General features: G+C 35.1%; 1 protein-coding gene and 2 non-coding genes across 5 annotated transcripts in view; 1 reads left to right on the forward strand and 2 right to left on the reverse strand.

Moving 5' to 3' along the window:
* CCAR1 (cell division cycle and apoptosis regulator 1) overlaps positions 1 to 20,470 on the reverse strand; it is a 49,431-nt gene that overhangs the window by 14,285 nt on the left and 14,676 nt on the right. For 2 of the 3 annotated variants that reach the window (XM_045842141.1, XM_045842142.1), the window contains exons 5-16: positions 18,590 to 18,622; positions 16,546 to 16,739; positions 15,021 to 15,135; positions 14,729 to 14,921; positions 11,301 to 11,430; positions 9,993 to 10,154; positions 7,254 to 7,479; positions 6,576 to 6,689; positions 5,870 to 6,036; positions 4,933 to 5,143; positions 4,032 to 4,115; positions 1,988 to 2,173 (exon numbers count right to left, since the gene is read on the reverse strand). In XM_045842141.1, the coding sequence (XP_045698097.1) occupies positions 1,988 to 2,173; positions 4,032 to 4,115; positions 4,933 to 5,143; positions 5,870 to 6,036; positions 6,576 to 6,689; positions 7,254 to 7,479; positions 9,993 to 10,154; positions 11,301 to 11,430; positions 14,729 to 14,921; positions 15,021 to 15,135; positions 16,546 to 16,739; positions 18,590 to 18,622 (1,815 nt within the window). The remainder of the gene's footprint in view (positions 1 to 1,987; positions 2,174 to 4,031; positions 4,116 to 4,932; positions 5,144 to 5,869; positions 6,037 to 6,575; positions 6,690 to 7,253; positions 7,480 to 9,992; positions 10,155 to 11,300; positions 11,431 to 14,728; positions 14,922 to 15,020; positions 15,136 to 16,545; positions 16,740 to 18,589; positions 18,623 to 20,470) is intronic. The other variant, XM_045842144.1, reaches the window with a different exon arrangement.
* On the forward strand, positions 1,056 to 1,160 carry LOC123821242. Its single transcript, XR_006786091.1, has one exon. It is a non-coding gene; the product is annotated as a U6 spliceosomal RNA (small nuclear RNA).
* LOC123821199 lies at positions 6,167 to 6,231 on the reverse strand. Its single transcript, XR_006786064.1, has one exon. It is a non-coding gene; the product is annotated as a small nucleolar RNA SNORD98 (small nucleolar RNA).

Here is a 20,470-nt window from a genome sequence, read left to right on the forward strand (position 1 = left end):
GTTGGGGGAGAGGGGTTGGAGAGTTATTATTATATGGTATAACAGTAATTTTGATTCATGTATATTTTACCACAAAAAAGTTTGTTGAAGAGAAACTTCCGGAAAAAATCAGAAATTGCATATTGAAAGAGCACACAATGCACCTGAAGTTGTTAATCCAGAACGACCAATATTAAAACACATTTCTAATAAAATGGCAAATTTGTACATCTAAGCAAAATAGCAAGTGACTGTATCAGAAAGCAAATTGCATTATCATCACTTTTGGACAGCAAAACTTGCTCAGAAAAGATGTAACATATTTAAGATAGTCAAGAAAAATAAATGTGAGCCAAAGATTTTATATTTGCAAAACTGATTTTCAAGCATAAAGGGTTTGGTCAAGCTGTTGTCAACATACAGAAACTTAAATATGGCTACCATGAGCTCTGAGCAATCTACTGGAGATGAGCTTCAGAGACAACGACAAAAGGACCAGTGGTGAGCATCAAACATTTAGCTTGTATGACCGAGACCAGAGGATTAAAAGACAGTATAGTATGCAACGCTACATACTTGGACAATGTAGTTATAGCACAACATAAAAACAATAAGGAAGCCCTGGCTGGTGTGGCTCAGTGGATTGAGCGACGGCCTGCGAACGAAAATGTCGCCCATTAGATTCCCAGTCAGAGCACATACCTGGGTTGCAGGGGCCAAGTCCCCTCTAGGGGGCGTGTGAGAGGCAACCACATATTGATGTTTCTCTCCCTCTCTTTCTCCCTCCTTTCCCTTCTCTAAAAATAAATAAAATCTTTAAAAAACCTCCAAAAACAAAAACAATAAGGAGAAAGGAGGAATAGAAAATACAAAAATATTTTTAAACTAACTTCAAACTGTCCCCCCTTTTGCCCAACCACTGGTGAAAAGGGTGACAATCTGAGCTTCACTAAGAATGAGAAATGCAAAGACATGAAATCCTTTCAAATAAAGGTACTAGAAAAACAAACATGTAACCATTGAAGATGCCAGGGAACCTAATTTATTCATTATCTTGAAAACCAGATAAATGTTGCTTGCTTCATTCAGCAGCACATACACTAAAATTAGAATGATACAGAGATTAGCATGGTCCCTGCACAAAGAAGAAAAAAAATCAAACCCAGACTCTGCCTTCTACAGTAGACCCTTTGTACCCACAGGTTTCTCATCTCGGGATTCAACTGACTGTGAATCAAAAATATTCAAGGAGCCCAGGCCAGGTAGCTCAGTAGGTTAGAGCCTAATCCTGATATTCCAAAATTGCGAGTTTGCTCTCTGGTCAGGGTACATACAAGCAGCAACCAATGAATGCATAAATAAATGGAACAACAAACTGATGTTTCTCTCCACCGCCCACGCCCCTCAATCAATAAATTAAAAAAGAAAATCAGAGAAAAAAAGTCCCAGGTTTCTAAAAAGCAAAACTAAAATTTTTCATACACCAAGCACTAGAATGAAGTCACTCAAATGAAGTGATGTGCATGTATACTCTGCTGTAGCCTATTTGCAATACAGGTTATACATAAGTACTAAGCCATTTTATACAAGGGACTTGAGCATCCATGGATTTTGGTATCCATGGGGTCTTGGAACCAATCCTCCAGGGATACTGAGAAATGATATATATGAATTTAAAAACTGTACCACTGGGTAACCAAACAGATAAGGGGAATATTCTAAAATAAAATAAGAATTACAGTATCACCATTTTCAAATCAACTCTTCCTGTCCCCAACAGTTCAGTTCTAAAGCAATTCCTTCAAGCAAAGCAGATGTCTATATAAGGCATGGAGGCTGGCAGGAAGGGACAGCTATCACAACCCAAGGCAGATGAGCTCCCCAATTACCAGGCAATAAAACCCAAAAAAAGACCAGGAGGGCATCCACACAGAGAAACAACACAAGGTACGGAGTCAGACCAAAGTAGAGTAAGGTAAGGAGTATACTTAAATAATTTAATATATACCTCTTTATCATCTTCAGATTTCCTATCATCCTCCTCTTCATCCTCTTTTTCAGATTTCTCTAATTCTTTTTGCTCTTCTTTTTGCTCTTCTACTTTAAGCTGTTTGGTCAATCGGGCTATTAGCTGGGACTTTAACCCTTTGGAGCTAAGGGTTCGACTTTCTAATTCTTTTCGGAGATCATTTACCTAAATTATACAGATCACAAAAACACAAAAAAAGAAAATGGGATACTGAAATAGAGAACAGCTTAAAAATAGTTAATGCTCTCTAACCCAGTAACTCTAATTTCTGGAATTTTACCCTCAGGAAAGAACCTAAACACAGCAAAACAAACAAAATCTTCACACATTCCTTTTAACAGTCTCCTCTCCAAAAAAGTAAATCTAAATATTCAATAAAAGAGTAACACCTAACAAAAAACAATACATCAACTAGATGGTTAAAAATAATCGCATGGGAAACATTAATATTAATTGAAAAGGATGAGACGGCAGCTTTTTATACATGATTACATGCAACCAACCAATCACAAAGCTTACCTCTAGAAAAAAGAATGGAAGAAAATGCATCAAAAGCTTATGAGTGATTGTGTTTGAGTGACAGGCTCAAATAATGTTTTTCTATTTTCCACATATGTACCAATTTCCAAAATAAGCATGCATTACATTTATAATCAAAATAAATATGTTTTAAAATAAGAAACATAATAGCAAAGCCATTAATTTGACAAAAAGTCCTGGGGTTCTGTTCTCTTCTTCACTTGGGCCATGTTTCCTTTGTCTCCTCATTTGGCAGCCTCCCTGTGTCTGTGTACTAGATAGATAGAGCCTCTCTGACTTCCTGTCTTAGCACACCTGTTATGATGTATAAGGTGGATCCTTGGGTACTTGCCAGGGAAGGGGCAAACTGCTTTGCAGCTTTGTGGCTCCCCGTTGTGCAGAGGAGTCTTCAAGGACCAATGCTGCTTCTGGCTGACTTCTGGGGGGCTTTCTTGGCATTGACCCCTTTTCTAGTCACTTAATCCACATCCCATATATGACTGGCATCCCTCCAGCTGCTGTCTTGGTTGTGGTTCCCAGAATGGCTTGGTTTGTGTATGTTCTAGGCTCTCCTGAGAAGCTGGCAGTTTCTTCTGCTGTCCCAACCCCCACTGGGTTTACAGCCAGAAGTTATAAGGCTTTCTTTTCCCCCAGCACTGGAACCCTGGGCTGAGCAGTTTGGCCTGGAGCTGGTATTGCTTGCTCACAAGGTATCTCTGATTTTTACCCACCACACATGAACATGGGACTGCCCGTTCCTCTTGCCACCACCACACAGCATCCTTTCTACCGCTTCTATCCCTCTGGATGAATATAGCTTTAAATCTTTGGTTGTCACACTTTTGTACAGTTCTGGGTGATTTTCTGGTAGTCTGAGTGTTTTTCATTTTTAAGTTAGTTGTGCCCTTCCTATGGTTGTGCAACAAGGTGAAGTATGTCTACCTATGCTTCCATCTTGACCACAAGCTCCCTTTTTAAAATTTTTTTAAAAACAGACTTTAGAAAGAGAGAGAGGACAGGTGAGAGAAACACTGACTTGTTGCTTCACCCATCTATACATTCATGGTTCACTTCTGCCTTGGCATATAGAACAATGCTTTAATTAACTGACCTACCCGGCCAGGGTTAATTATTGTATTATCATATTATCCATATGAACAACTGTAAACCTAGTTTTACCCCACCCTGCCTATCAACCCACTTTTTACTATTAAATTTTAAAAACTGGATGTTTTTCCTATGTTTCTAGTTTGTTCCCAAACTAGAAAACAATATTGCTCACACCATAGGCCCTTATGTATTACATTTAATAGACATTGGCTGAACTGATTTACAAAGTCTTTTACTTAATTTTTATATACACACATATAAATATAATATAGAATACATAAAATCTGTGGACTTCATTTTTAATGGCTTTTATATGAAAACAAACAACAGTGTCCCTATTCTCTCTATTACTGTTTAGAGATGTCAAACTAAATACTACCTCTTTTAAAGTTACCTTCATTGTCTTTGGATCAAGTTTAGACCAATGGGTAGGAGTAGAAATTTCTTTAGCTTCACCATCATCTTTCTCTTCTTCATCCTGATATACAAAGTTAAGAACCTAATTACTATTCTGAAACCTTAAAATAAAGGTAATTTATTTTTAAAAGTCTGTTGCTGATCTGTGCAAGGTCACAAATGTTTCAGATTATCTTCTCCTAAAGTTATTTAGGCAAGTCCACGTACATACATTCTACCACTTTTAATTGACCACAAAGACACTCATCAGCCAATCAAAGCCAGATCTGTGAAACACAAAAGGGTGATAAATTACAACACAAAGGATATCAGGGATGCACAAACACTGCCGGTCTCCACTAACCACACAGTGTGTGATCTTGCCCCAATTTTCAAGCCACCCAAAGTTAAGACTGATTTAGTCAGACCTTTCAAATGTACCAAAGACGATGCCACATAGCCTGAAATTTCAAATCTCTCAGACTTGTGGTTGTCCAATTTCAAATATCCATGACTAGAACTGATGACCATGAAAGAAAAAATTTTTTAAATTTTAGAAAATGGCAAAATGTTTAAAATGGCTTAATACTGAATCTTGTTCAACAACTGGTCCCAGATTCCAGCAACTAGACCTATGATAAAAAAAAAAATCTGTGCAATTTAAGCACAACTTATTTTCCTTTGTCTCAGCATTCTTAAAGTCAGCATGATAAACAGACTCTTTTTTTTTTCTTAGAGAAAAGAATATACAACTATACTGCTGAAAGCTGGATTACCAGTCGCTGTTACCAGTTATGTTCCTCCGTGTGTGTGTGTTATGTAGTGTGTGGTGTGCATTTGTGCCTGTGTTCCTGTGCCTGTGAGAAGCGAAAATAGAAAAAGGGATTAGCGTTCAGTGCCTGTTCTCCATCAGCCTCCTTGCGTTCACCCTGAAGCTTCTCGACCAGCTGCTGCTTGTATCCTCGGGAGAGGGTTTCCCACTCTGAGCGGGTGGGAAGGCAATGCCAAACATCCGGGAAAAATAAAACCACTGTCTCCACATGAGCTGGAACTGTACGCCCCTTGTGGGTCTCCTCAGGGCGATGGTAGCGAATCTCTGCAAAACGGTACCTGTTGCAAGGGAAGAAGCATGTTGGAAAAAAAATTCTAAAATACATTTTAAAGACCCTAGTTCACTTGTAGCACATCAAGTAAAGAAATTTTGCTGCAAGAACTTGAGGTTGGTCTAAAGAAAAAAAAATTATAGAAGCCATAGTTCCTCTTTTGGTAAATTTGTACAATATTTATAGTTAAAAGAATATGTTCCCCAAGGCATTTCCAAGTTTGATCACAGAGCTACCCATAGTTTAGAGAATACCTGAAGGAGCTGGATAGCTGTTCAGATTTCGTGTGCTAAAAAAAAAATTCTCAATTAAGTCACAAGAAATATACTGAAATATACAGGACAAATAAGCCTCAAGAGAAAATATGGCTGAACAAAAATAATCAGCAACTACATCAATTTATAACAAAAGAATTACAATGAAATGAAGTTCTCTCTTGACGATCTTCTCCAGCTATGCATGAAATGAAAAATATTTTCAACATACATCCAACTTCCAAAATACATGACAAACATTTAAATTTTCAGTTTATTTTTATTAGTTTTTAGCCCTCCCTCCCCAAACATTTTTGGCACCAAATAAACTTTTGCTACAAATGTGGATTTTTCCTTTGAGATTACCTGCATGATCAAGGTTGCTAAAATAAGGGGTGGGGGGTGAAGGCTGATAGACAAGGTTATCTAGATAAACTATTAGGAAAATATTCCTAATCAAGAAATGAATTGGTACTTACCATTGTGTGCATACACTTAGATCAATGCCTGTCAGAGCCTTACAACAACGAATAGCAGTCTTAATCAACACAGAGGGGTCTTTTTCTGGGTCTGGTCCATCCAACGAAGGAGACCAGTGGCCTCCAATGGCCATGGCTTCATCCTTGCCTTTCATGCCCACTAAAAACTAATTTGAAACAAAGAATCATTTACATATATTACACAACTTATCAAATTACACATAAAATACTTGGAAAGGAAAGGTACAAACCTTTCCATATCATTTTTACTACCTCTGGTAACTGTCAGTCAAGGAAGAGTTCAGTTCATCATGTTCCACACTGCATTTCAGCAATGGAATAGGATTTACACATCATAACTCATCCTTCTAAAATATTTCTTCAGATAAAGGATTCTTTTAAAGAAATAAGCTATATAATTCACACTTTAAAAGCATCCAAAGATACACTAAATCCATTATCACTGGAATTTTTCTATACTACAAAAATAACAACATCAAAATGACAGTGGAACTAGTGATATGAATAAGTTATAGTCATAATCTATAGTGAGAAAAACACCTACATCATTCAATTCTGAATGCCTCAATACTAATTATTAAACTAATTAACAAGATTTAAAAGGCAGCATTTTTAGTTTTATTTACACACACACACTTAGAACCAAGCAAAGCAACATGCACCTAAAGTTAATGCTTCGTTTTACCTTAACAAGTCTAGCAGGATGCTGAAATCCATCTCGAAGTTCTTGTGGGTCTTCAGCTAGAGCACATGACTTATGATACAAATCTTCCATACTAGGGCTAGCCATCAGCATTACCTATTACAGTCAAATAATTCAATCCTGTCAAAAGTCTTAACATAAAAAAATGAGAAGCACTACTAATTATCCTTACATATTATATACCAGAAATTCTTTATAAAAATGGGAAGTAAAATGCTACAGCAGAAATGATATCAGATACCTTATAATTACATGGTTTTAACTTTCCAAAGGATGTTTTTGGAGGTTTTAAAATAGCAGAAGACTATTCACCACAGCAGTATACTAAATATTGCCCTGCAGACTAACATACAGTATATTCACCCACAATTATGTTTTATCTGGGCCTTCCCAAAGTGATAGAACATTCCAAAAAGCTCATTACATCAGCTTCATCTTCACATTTTTATGAGGTTCCAAGTATTAAACAAACAAACAAACAAACAAAACTTTACAGTTAAGGCAAAAAGAAGTTACATTAAATTATTTAAATAACCAAAACAGATTTCAGGTCAAGAAGAAAACATAGGTATTTAACCACTCTCTGAAGATTATCTCCACATACAGTCTTAATATGACCAACTGCTCAGAAACTTTAGCTGTGTATCACAGAATACAAACCTTTGCACTGTATAAGTGGTCAGCATCTGGAGGATCGAGAATGGCCATATTTTTTTCTAAGGACTCTACTTCTCTGTGCATTACATAGAAATTGCAGTAATTTCCCAGCTGAAATGGTCTTGACAAAGGGAAAGCATCCACCCATGTAAACTGAGCATCAAAAAAGTCACTAGGTATATATAAATTCTGATAACGGCGCCTTAGTTCCATCATGTCACAACTAGGACTGAAAAACAGACATAAGTAGTGAATAAATAGCCTTAACACCAAAGATTATGCAAACATTTACTCAATTCTGAAGCTAAACATGTAACAGTTATGGCTAAAAGCCAGCAGCAAATGGTCAATAAATAATGAGCTATGGATGTGCAGAAAGGCATATGAAAATCTCATTTTAAAATTGCTTACTTACAACTTTGAATAACATATCTAAATGTTACCTTCATTACTTTTTGTGTGTAGCTTAAAATTCATTAGAGAAGACCCTTTGAAATAACTTCAACCCCAGCTCCAGAGAAGATGTGACCAAAAGCAGTTCTGCCTCAGTTGAAACTGCACTTTTAAGAAAATTATATTCACATAGAATGAATATAAAGAAAGGATAGGAATGGTACCAAATTAGCATGAATGTTCCTCAATCAGCTTTATACAATATAGAAAAAATACAACTTTTATTCTATAGGTCAAGAATATGTGCATACAAAATTAAAATTCACATGAAAGCAAAATCCAAATTTTTGGGGATTATCCACACTACAATACTCTATGTTAATGATTAAGATCCATACCTGATTGTTTTATTATGTAAAGAGAGGTTAAGTTTCTTGCATTAAATCTGGCATAATGATTTTTTTTAAAAAGATCATTTCCTTTTTCCTAAGAAGCAGAGCTTTTAAAGGAAACTCAAAAGTAAATCAATCAATCTGGTAAAAAGCCAAGAGATTTCTGTTAAAAGCATAATGAAAAGTAGAAAATGCAATTTGTAACATGAAAAGGTAACTACATTATCTTTTTAAAAGACAACTAAAAACAAGGGTATAAAATGTGAACTGATATATTTATAGGGGCATCCTTTTATTTGAAGCCTAAAAATAATAAGTACAGAATGACAAACCTGTTTGTCATTAATGATTACTGACATAATTATACTTTGTTTAAATAAAATTTTGCTGTCAAAATAATGAAAATGGGAAAAATAGGTATATCAGTTTTGTTTTTGCTGTTTAAAGAAGTGGTACAAACGAAGTGTAATAGCTTCCTAGCTTCCCATCACTAGAATTTTTGAAGTTGTATCTTACCCCATAAGTAAAATCTTTATAAAATAAGAAATAAGAAATGCAAATAAATCATGTCTTAGCATAGTCTCTTATAAGTCATATTACTATATGAAAACCTTGATTTCCATGAACTAAAAGGTATGAAGTTTTTTTATTTGTAATGGGCTCATTTGGTGTTCTTGGGAATTTTATTTGTAATGAGTTCATCTGATGTTCTTCGGAATTTACTTCAAAGCGAAGTAAAACTATGAAGGTCTAACTTGAAACGAGATAGACAGCTGTTCAATTTACATTCCATGCATCAACTCTTCCCAGATGAGTTTAAAGCAGAGCTGCACTTCTTAATGCCTTTAAAGGTATTAAGTGGTTTTGATTCCAAAAAGTTTTTCTTAAATATACAGACTAGATATTTTTAAGTATACAAGTAAACAGGGATAAGAAAACTAGCATAAATTAAGAGTAGTCGCTGACTTGACCACAACCATGAGTAAATGAACACCAATTACCTAAGAATTCAGCAAAGTTATCGAGCAAGATTTTTTTGCCATTGAGTAGCATAAATAAAATACACTGGTTTACTCAATCTAGAGCAGAATACACAAAATTTTAACTTTTGATAGTCCAATATTATCTACCACCATTTGTTGAAATATGGCAATTCCTTCTCAGGACACTGAAGTGCATAGTTATATGTTCCTATGTGAAACAGCTTTAAAGCTGCTTTGAATCATTTATTTTTTACTTTACTGTCAATTTGTTTTTTTCTGTTAATTTTTCAAATACACAATTGCCAATCCCAGGGTCTTTAATAATGCTCCCTTTCCATGAAGTCAATTACCCATTTGCCTTTCTATGAATTACAGTTTTGCAGCTATTACCGAGTATCTACAATATCCCATGCACACTGTTGCTTCAAATAGATGAACTCAATCTCACAATAATTCTGCTAGTTAAATTTTTTTGTTTCCATTTTGCAGGCAAAGCCCACAAGTTCTTGGTAATTTGCCCATTACTTCTGATTCCAAAGACTGAAAAATGTATTTATGTATACAAATACAAATGTGTGTATGTTTCCATTATACTATAAATATTTAATCCTTGAAATAGTTAATGTACTTACTGCTCTATTATTATTATGCCACACACAATGAACGATGCATGAACTTATAAAGTTACCAATAAATCTGGATCTTAAATGATTCTTACTTTAAGGAATAACGTCATCTCAGAGGGACTGCCTTTTTCAATAGGCATCTGATATCTTTAATGAGTGCATGAAAATAAACCAATCTGCTAAGACCTGCTACTCAAATTGCACCTTTGCTCTTATATAAACTAAGAACACTAATCGTTAAGAAATAAAACTTGGAAGAAAAATATCTCCATATATAACACATCCTACCAAACTATTCAAAATTACAAACCTAATAATTTAATAAGACAATGGTGGGGGATAACTTACCAATCTAAAGAAAACTTGGAAAACTGAACTGTGTAACGTGGAACAACACGGCGAACTCTCCGAGGTGATCGTTCTCTCTCTCTTCGAGGAGATCTCTCTCGGGAACGTTTTCTCTGAGGAGATCTTTCTCTGGATCTACGTCTTTCTCTTTCCCTTTCACGACTTAAAGCAAATTTTTCTAAAATCACTAATTTTTCTGGCATTATCCATAGGTTCTTTCATGAAATAATAGGTAATAAAAGGAAGACCTGACAGTATACTAATTAAAATAATTTTTAACCACTGTGATAAAATGGGGCCTGGCTGGGATGCTCAGCTGGAGAGTATTTTCCCCACATGCCAAGGTTTACGGGGTTGATCCCCAGTCAGGGTACATACAAGAGTCAACCAATCCCTGGCTGGTGTGGCTCAGTGGATTGAGTGCCGGCCTGCGAACCACAGCGTCTCTGGGCTGGATTCTGAGTCAGGGCACATGCCTGGGTTGCAGGCCAGGTCCCCAGTAGGGGGTGTGTGAGAGGCAATTGTGCACTGATATTTCTCTCACTTACTCTCTTCCCCTCTCTCTAAAAAATAAATAAAATCTTTATTTTAAAAAATCTATTTATTTATTTTTAGAGAGGGGGAATGGAGGAGAAAAAGAGAGAGAAACATCAATGTGTGCTTTTGGTTGTCTCTCACGTGACCCCCAGTGGGGACCTGGCCCGTAACCCAGTCATGTGCCTTGATTGGGAATCAAATACACAACCCTTCAGTTCACAGCCCACAGTCAATCCACTGAGTTACAACAGCAAGGACTAAATAACTTTTTAAATTATTTTTAATTGTTCAAGTGCAGTTTTCTGTCTTTTAACTCCCACCCCAGCCCACTCCTCAAGTTCTTCCCACCTCCCTCCCATTTCCAACCCCCCTAGTTTTTGTCCATGTGTCCTTTATACTTGCTCCTATAAATCCTTCCCTTTTCCCCCTGAAATTCCCTCCCCTCTCCTCTCTGGTCATTGTCAGCCTGTTCTCTATTTCAGTGTCTTTGGTTTTACTTTGCTTGTTTGTTTGTTTTGTTTAGGTTCCTGTTAAAGGTGAGATCATATGGTATTGAGTCAACCAATAAATGCATAAATAAATGGAACTACAAACTGATGTTTCTCTCTCTCTCTGCTTCTCTCCTTTAAATCAGTAAGTAACTTTTAAAAATTTAAATTGTGGTAAAAGATACATAACATAAACTTAGCATTTTAATAATTTTTAAGTGGCATTAAGAACATCACATTGTGCAACCATCACCACCATCGAAATATATTTTGAAAAACATACCTCCGGTCATCTTTTCTGTTAGGCACTTGATCCCCTCTGTCATTCCTTCCTGAAAATCTGGATGGTGGATCTAATCTTCGTGCTGGTTGTGGCTGTGAAACTATACGAACAGGAGGCTGCAATAAACCAGCTTTAAAAGATACAGAAGAAAACATTTTAACTTATTTAAACAAATTTCCAAATCATTACCTGGTTATATTTTATAGATAGGAGCCTAGCATTTTAGGCTCTTTGGCCCATGAATAGTAGAGATCATTTGGTATATTTGCATACTTTTTTATAACCCTTAAAAATGCAAAATCCATATAACAAGATAAAAACACAAACAAACAAACAAAATATAACCCCTTGTGCTACAGATTAGGAAACTACTTAAGTAAGGAAGTATTCTCTAAAGACACACAACATTTTAGGAATGAGGTGAAAGGCAGGCCATGAGACTTTGTAGCCTGTACTCTTTCCACTGTGTAAAGCACACCTCAACACAGAAGAGTGTTCATTTTATAACATGGCAAGGTCACCTATATGACCTTGTTCAATATGATCAACATATATAGCACCTGGGGGAAGCTCAACATTAATAATGAAACAATACAATTTGCTTGCCTGGGGGTAAAATATATAAATAAAAATGCAAAAACTATTTTTAGTTCAGGGACCATATTAAACCAGACCATGTACCAAATCTAAGGGCTGTAGTTTGCCAACCCTGATCTACTGACATTAAACCAAAGGCTGCTATACAGCAAGATACTTACAAGATGTCAAAGTATCATCCAGAGATTATCTACACAGAGTAAAAAAAAACCCTCTTATAATAGATTTATGGTTACCACTTTGACCAGGTAATCAAATTTAGCATCAAAAATAGTGAAGTACCTGACAACACGTGCCTCCTAGCATGGTGCAATTCGAATTACAAGACATCACCTATATATAAAAGCCTTTAAGCTTAACATAGAGTTTATAGTTTATGTGGCAGATAGAGAAACAAGGTAAAAACATCACAAGGAATCAAGACAAATCCAGAATAGAACATTCCAAAAGAATCTACAAGCTGCCCTGGCTGGTGTAGCTCAGTGGACTGAGAGCCAGACTGCAAACCAAAGGGTCACCGGATCGATTCCCAGGCTGGGCACATGCCTGGGTTATGGGCCAGGTCCCCAGTAAGGGATGTGAGAGAGGCAGACAACCACACACTTAAGTTTTTTTCCCTCTCTGTCTCCTTCCCTTCCCCTCTCTCTAACAATAAATAAATAAATAAATAAATAAATAAAGTCTTATAAAAGAATCTACAAGCTGACTAGTCCAATTTCTTCAAAAAGCCAAGGTAATAGAAAAGAAAGTAGGAAGCTATCCTAGAATAAAAAAGACTAAAGAAACATAACCAACTACAATGCATGAAACTTTGCTTTCTGTTAGGTAACAAAAAACAACCTTAAACAAGGGGGGAGATCTGAATATAAAAAGGATATTTAAGTGCTTTTTCTTAGATGTAACAATACATTGTGGTACCATAAGAAAACTCTTTTAGGAAACATTGTTTAAGAATATGGGAGTAATATGTCATAATGTCTGGTAATTATGTCCAACGTTTATTAAATAGCATGCACTGTATTTTTTGGACTATAAGACGCCCCCCACCCTCCAATTTGGGAGGGATAATGGTTGTTAATGCTGCTGTTCAGTTCTGTTTACATGTACATTGGTGAAATATTATGTTATGTTAGTAAATATTTTACATTTTTTGCTTCAATTTCTTTTTCCTATTTTCCTCTTCTAAAACCTAGATGCATCTTATGGTCCAAAAAATGTATGGTTTTTTTAAGGAAAATATACTCAGACAAAACACACTAGTAAAATATTAATTGTTCAAGGCTGTAAAGTATATAAGTGATAATGATACTGTTCAACATTTTTCTATACTTTAAAATTTTCATAAATAATTTGGGACAGGAAAAAGCAAACTTATTAATATTTCTTATGTTAAGTAATACCATATCAACTAAAGATTAATAGGCTGGTATTGCTGAAGGATTCCTAGTTGTCAACTGGGATTCCCCCACCCTTCTGCCAGGTAAACTTTCACACTACACCGATCCCTTCTTTCTCTTCTATTTTTTCCACCATACTCTTATTGCTCCTGCCAATCATTTACCAAACTTATGAGACTCATCATCACCAGAAACACTGCTTCCTTGAGCTCTCCCATAGAAGCCATATCTCTGCTTGAAACAGTGACAGAGGGAAAAAAAAATGGTATTCAAGCCCCTATTAACAACTGAAAACAAATCCTCTTAGGAAGGAACGATAAGAAAAAATAATCAGAAATCATAGAATTAAAGATAAGATACATAGAAGAACTAAGTAGTATGGAAACAGGCTGGTATTACCTAGAGAGTTTAATATACATAATCCCTGAGACCCTACAATTCCACCAGAAGATACATGCCCTAGGGAAATCTGTGCACATTGCCCCTGACATATATATTTGAACATTCATAGCAGCATTGCCAGAAACTAAAAACTAGAAACAATCCAACTGTTTACCAAAGAACTGATAAATTGTACAATATTTTACAATGGAATATTATACAATAAGGAAAATGAAGAAACAAGACACAGAATAAGTGGTATGAAAAACTTGAAAACAGTGTTGAACAAAAGAATTCTTACACAAATGATTATATAAATGGAATCACAGATTATGTAGAATTCAAAAACAAAACTAAACTGCATTATGAGGATATATGTTTAGATGATAAAACAATTACAAAAGAGTTAACTAGCAATGTTATATTTTTTTACCCTAGTGATTATATAGGCATCCACTCATAACTTGTTATACTGTTATCTGTTTTTATCACTTTGCTCTAACTATAGCAAAATTTATAATAAACGAGAAAGTGCTGCAATTACATTTTAAAAAATATCAATTAAGCAGGTTTCTATTAAGCCAAGGCTATCATTTTTAACATTGTTTTGGTAAGAAAATGTCCAGGCTTTCAAATAATGAATTTGTAAAGGAAAATTTAAACACAGCTCATTTACTTGAGACACTATGGTTCAAATGAGGAACTTAAAGTACTATCTCAGCATGTATATAAAATGTTACATTTACAAGAAAGAAGTCTTTTCTCCCATTACAGATAAAAGATACCAATAGGGGGAAAGGGGATTAATAGTTTTGAGTTTAAATTAACAAAGACCATGTCTTTGAATAAGAGCAATAAAATAAAAATGTTTCCAAATAGCTATAAAAACGGAAGTGGTATACACAAAGTACTTAACCTTCCTTTCAAGTACTGCGGAAGTCCCTGCCTTTTATTATATGCTCATTATTTTAATAATACTCTCGTTATTTTAACAATGAAACAGTTATGTATTAGTTTGAAACCTAAAATGCAAAGATACATTACATGTAATACCTTTCTGCTGTGGCTGCTGTAATAAAGGCTGTGGCTGAGTCTGCAGTAGTGGAGTAATAGAAGCTGCTGAAATCTGTGCCTGCAGCAGTGACTGAGGCTGGGGCTGAGCCTGAACACCAAATGTCGTCTGTGGTGCAATTGGCTGAAGTACAGCAGGAGGAGTCTTCAGTAAAGGTTGGGTTTGGGACTGATTCTTAAAAATAAAATAAATAAAATGTTAAAAAAGGAAGAAAAATCTTTGTGAGTTGAAAGACTCAGTTATCATGTTTCAATAACATCAAACTCCACATACCTGATTTGGTAGTGTTTGGATTCTCTGTGCATTCCATTTAAAAGGCATATTAGGATTATATGTAGCTTCAACCAATACTCTGTCACCCACTTGTGGGGTTTTCCCTTTGACAGCACTGGAAAAAAAAATAAGTTAAATATAAATATATTTAAGAGATTCCCCCTCAAAAGATGTGTATATATATACATACATACATACATATATATATATATATATATATATATATGGTATTTTAAACTATATCTAACCCTGATAAGTTGAATAAAAAATACAAAATAAAATCTACCTGATTTGGAAGCTTAAAACCCTCTTATAAAAAGTAGATAATCCTCCAAGACTAAATTGTATTTTAAAACTGATGTTTCCACTTCTCTAAACACAAGGTTTGAAGTGGGAGAAACAATTTTCCATCCCAATTTCTCCTAATATTGTGTCCTTCCCTCTACAACACTTTCTAATTTTATAACTGAAGAGTAAGATTTGCTTTGGACTTTGGAAAGATAAGAGAAATGCACATAAAAGGGAAAACAGGAGACCCACTTTCAGAAAAAACGTACAGTAATTAAACCTAACTTCCTAAATAAAGTACTTCTCAGGAAGGTCATTAGAAATAGATTTGAAATATCTAAGGAAATTCACATTTTCTGCATTCTCCACAACACTTAATACTATTTTCAGTACGTTAGTTTACCATTCAATCCTATTAGTATTTTTTATTTTAAAATGTTTTTAGCATATATAGTCTAACAGAAGTTTAAAAGGCATATGACTGCCCTGATCAGCATTGGTTCAGTTGGCTGAGTGCTGTCCTACAGGGTGAAAGATCGCCAGTTCGATTCTGGTCAGGGTACATGCCTGGGCTGCTGGCAGATGCCAGGCTGGGGTGCGCGCAGGAGGCAGCTAACCAATGTTTCTCTCATACACTGATGTTTTTCTCCCTCCCTCCCCCTTTCTCTAAAAATAAAAAAATCTTTTCTAAAAAGAAAAAAAAAAAAGCACATGACTATTTCAATCTCTAATTTCACTGTATGTCTGCCCATGAAAAATCAGAAATGGTAATTCACTCTTGTAAAACATTTATAAAGAATTCAGCCCTGGTTGGTGTAGCTCAATGGACTGAGCACAGACTTCGAACCAAAGGGTGGCCGGTTCAATTCTCAATTAGGGCACATGCCTGGGTTGCAAGCCAGGTCCCCAGTGGGGGACACATGAGAGGCAACCACACATTGATGTTTCTCTCCCTCTCTTTCCTTCTCTCTAGAAATAAATAGATAGATAGATAGATAAAATGTCGTATGTGCTTAAAGAAAAGAAAGACTGCATCTAACTTTGTTCAATAATCAAATGGTATCTTCAGTCACATACTCCATCAAAAAAGGTCACAGATGCAAACGTAACAAGCTGAATGATTAAAACAGAAGATTATAACTAAACCACAATCCTATGACACAATTAAGCAGGTGCCTTATCAATATACTTAATGTTAAATACAACAAGGCATCTGCCAACACCTAATGAAATTTACCTAAGCTGAAAGAATACATCTTCATCCACAAATCCAAATGTATCATGTAGTTTTGTAACTACCCCTGTGAAAACACGCTGTTTCTGAGGTTGAGTTTGTTGTTGACTGGACCTTGGTGTTGGATATGATACAGTTATCTGTGCTGCAGGCTGAGGAGTAGATAGGCTAAGACTTGTAGGCAGTGCAACAGCTGGCTATAAAACAAAATCAACATCAAATTAAGGTAACAATTTGAAACAGTCTAGAAATATAAAATAATTACTTAAACCGAAAATTCTAAAATTTATTTGAAGTTAGAAAATACATATACATATGTATACCTTCAGATGAGAATTAAGTCCAAAAAATTATGCTATTTTTTATTTATTTCATCAAGTTCCCTCAGATCAATGTTTCATAGGTTGTTTCAGGAAAAAGATATTATAGTACATTAAAAAACACTGCATATTTCAGCTCACTCTTAGAAATTAAAAATCCACAGTGGCATAACAAAGGCTCAGGCAAGTCCTATGTAAGTGAAATAAACCACACAGATAAAGACCAATCTGCATGAACTCACTTACGTGGAATCTAAAAAAAAACAAAGAACTCAAAGAAACAGAATCAAATAGTGGATGCCAGAGGAATGTGGGAGGGTGGGGGAAATATGTGTGAAGGTGATCAAAAAAAACAAACTTCCAGTTACAAGATTAGTAACTTCTGAGGATACAATGTACAGCATGACAATTATAGTTAATAATACTATACTGTATATTTGAAAGTTGGTAAGAGAGATCTAAAGTTCTTATCAGGAGAAAAGAATCATAACTGTGAGGTGATGTATTTAACTAAACCTATTGTGGTAATAATCATTTTACAATATATACATTTATCAAATCATTATGTTGTTACCTTTAAATTAAAACAACATTATATGTCAATTATATCTCAACCTGAAAAAAATTAACTCTCAGTGTTCTTTTCTGGCATAATCAAGCACAGATAACATCTTATTGATTAAAACTTCTGTATAGAAATAAAATCAAAATAAAGGAAAGGACCAATCATTTACTTCCTCAAGTCAAACCATGGAATTTGTTTTATACCTGCTCAATAAAGCAAGTCTCCAAGCTCTACAACTAAAAAAAATAAAAGGAAAGTCCTATATACACATAATAAAGGAACTCAGTATTTCTTAAACTATTATCATGAAACCATTACCTCCTGCAATTTAACATCTTAACACACTAAAGGTTTATGGACCACACTTTGGAAAATACTATCCGAAGAAAAGACAAACTTTTACAGCTTTTCTACTCAATTTGGAAATTCTATTAGAGATTGAAAATATGACATAGATGTTAGCTGATTTTAGTCAATAGGAAATGGCAAGTGAGGTTGATTTCTCATTTGAAGGGTACATTAAAAAAAACAAAAAACAATGGAGTCAAGACTAAAAAGGTATGCAAAGTTATCCAGTAAAAAACCTTCTCTCCTATTCTTGTTCCTCAGCTACTCCGTTCCCTAACTATAGGAGCAATACATATTAGAGACCCTGCTTATATTTATTAGAGATCCTTGGGTACAGCATATAACCCAAGGATAGTTTTTACCTTCTTTAGGGATTGTAAAAAAGAAAGGAAAAAAAAAAAAAAAAAGCAACAGAGACTGAGTGGCCCAGAGAGCCTAAAGTAAAATAGCACCACATATCAAAAGTTCAAAAACTTAATGTTGCTAAAAATTAAGCTGACAATATAACAGTTACTTCACCTAAGATCAACCTTCAAAAGATATATAACGTGTACAAAAAATTTTCCTAAATATTAGTTCAAAGAAAATGGAAGGCCAAAATCAGGATTAAGTTTAAAATAAAACCTCATATTTATTCAAACTAGACACAGGTAAATCTGCAAACAAAAACTGTATAAAACAAAAACATGCTTTCCATTTTTATTTAACATACTGCTAAACTAATATGTGAATCAAAAAAAATATTCATCTTTAAACCCTGAAAGAAAAACTTTGGTCTGTTCTTCATTCAGACATCCAAAAGAAACAAACTAACCTGTGTTAAAAGGGTCTGCTGAGGTTGCTGTAACTGAAAACAGAAAAAACAAACAAAAACAGGAAAAAAAGAGAAAAGAATCAATGAGAATTGTTTCATATATGCTTTCTTCATGTAAGACAAAATTCCTATTGGATGGGTACTTCTAATTAAGAAACACGCAAAAAGTAATAGGTCATTAAGTATAAGGTTTTCTACAGCTATTTCTAACAACTCTAGACCTGATACATAATCAACTGTTCCAGTAACAATGAAGAAATTGATTTTTTGTTATTTTATACAAATAACCACCACAAAAAAACCCAAGTCAAATTCCTAATGGGGAAGACTTCTGGTTCTGCCACATGTTAATTACCATGGCACAGAAATGATTCAGTATCAATATGCTACTTGTACCAAAAACATCAATGGCTATCCAATTCATATGTATGCCCCTAAAATGAGCACTCCTGATAATGTGATTTGCCAATGCAAGCAGATGATAATAAAGACCACACACTCTGACATATAATTTTTCCAGCAAGAACTAAGTGTAACATTACCAGAAAGTAAAAGCAATTGATATAAAACAGGAACTTTTAAAACTCTGGAATAGAAACTTGACTTAAGCTGGGCTAAAAGAACCTACATGAAATTCTAGAGGTTAAATCTATCCAATTACTGCCCTGGCCAGGTGGCTCAGTTGGTTAGAGCATCATCCCATGTACCAAGCGGTGTTGAGGGTCCAATCCCTGGTCTGGGCATGTATGGGAGGCAACAGATCCATGTTTCTCCCTTTCTCTCACTTCCTTCCCCTCTCTCTAAAATCAATATACATATGCTGGGGTGAGGATTAAAATAAATAAAATTATCATTTTTCTTCAATATGAAAATTTGTTTTGTTTTTTTTTTCTGTGTTTTTATAAGGAATACTCAATAACAGCTTTTTAATTTTTTTATATTGGTAGCGATGGCAGTGGTGGTGCTGGATGGTAGTGACAGCTTTTTAAGTCTTTTGGGATCAGACAGGGAGAAAAGATAACATTTCATTTTTATTTACAAAGACATAATCTACTCATAATCTATTAAACCATTGTAAAGATAGTTCAACTGAAAAAAATCTCTCTCTTTAGAGAGATTCTAAACAGAAAGGCTATAATAATTTTGTTTTTCATCAATTCATTCAGTCTTACGTAATTAATTCTTGTTTTGTTTGATCTTGGGTTGCTTTTATAAACCCATCAGCTTCTCTATTAGTTCTAGAAATCTTTACTCAGTCCAGTGGTATAATCTTGAAGTTATGTAAGCAATGTGATTCAAAGTGTATACTCCCATGACTGTCATAATCCTTTCCATGAGTCTCTAAAACAGTTTGGTGTTGAAGATGAAGCATTTCACCTAACTGCAAGAGCTTTCCAGAAAGCATCAGAGTAAAACAGTAACTTTGCTGATTTTGTTAGAGGTCCAGAGATCTCACTACAGGCTTCTGAGTCAATAAAATTTGTTTTTAAATCATTCATCTGGATAGAATAAAAGTTTTCTTTTTTATGGGGGAAAAAAAAAGCCTTGGCTGGCGTAGCTCAGTGGATTGAGCGCGCGGGCTGCGAACCAAAGTGTTGCAGGTTTGATTCCCAGTCAGGGTACATGCCTGAGTTGCAGGCCATGACCTCCAGCAACAGCACATTGATGTTTCTTTCTCTCTTTTTCTCCCTCCCTTCCCTCTCTAAAAATAAATAAATAAAATCTTAAAAGAAAAAAAGAAAGAAAAGAAAAAGGGGGGGCCTGGGGTGCCTCCGTGGATTTTGAACGTCAGCCTGCAAACCAAAGGTTTGCCAGTTCAATTCCTGTTCAGGGTACATGCCTGGTTGCAGGCCAGGTCCCCAGTTGGGGGCACACAAGAGG

Source organism: Phyllostomus hastatus, unplaced genomic scaffold, assembly GCF_019186645.2.
Source record: "Phyllostomus hastatus isolate PE091 unplaced genomic scaffold, TTU_PhHast_1.1 phas_contig_38, whole genome shotgun sequence".
Classification (NCBI taxonomy): Eukaryota; Metazoa; Chordata; class Mammalia; order Chiroptera; family Phyllostomidae; genus Phyllostomus; species Phyllostomus hastatus.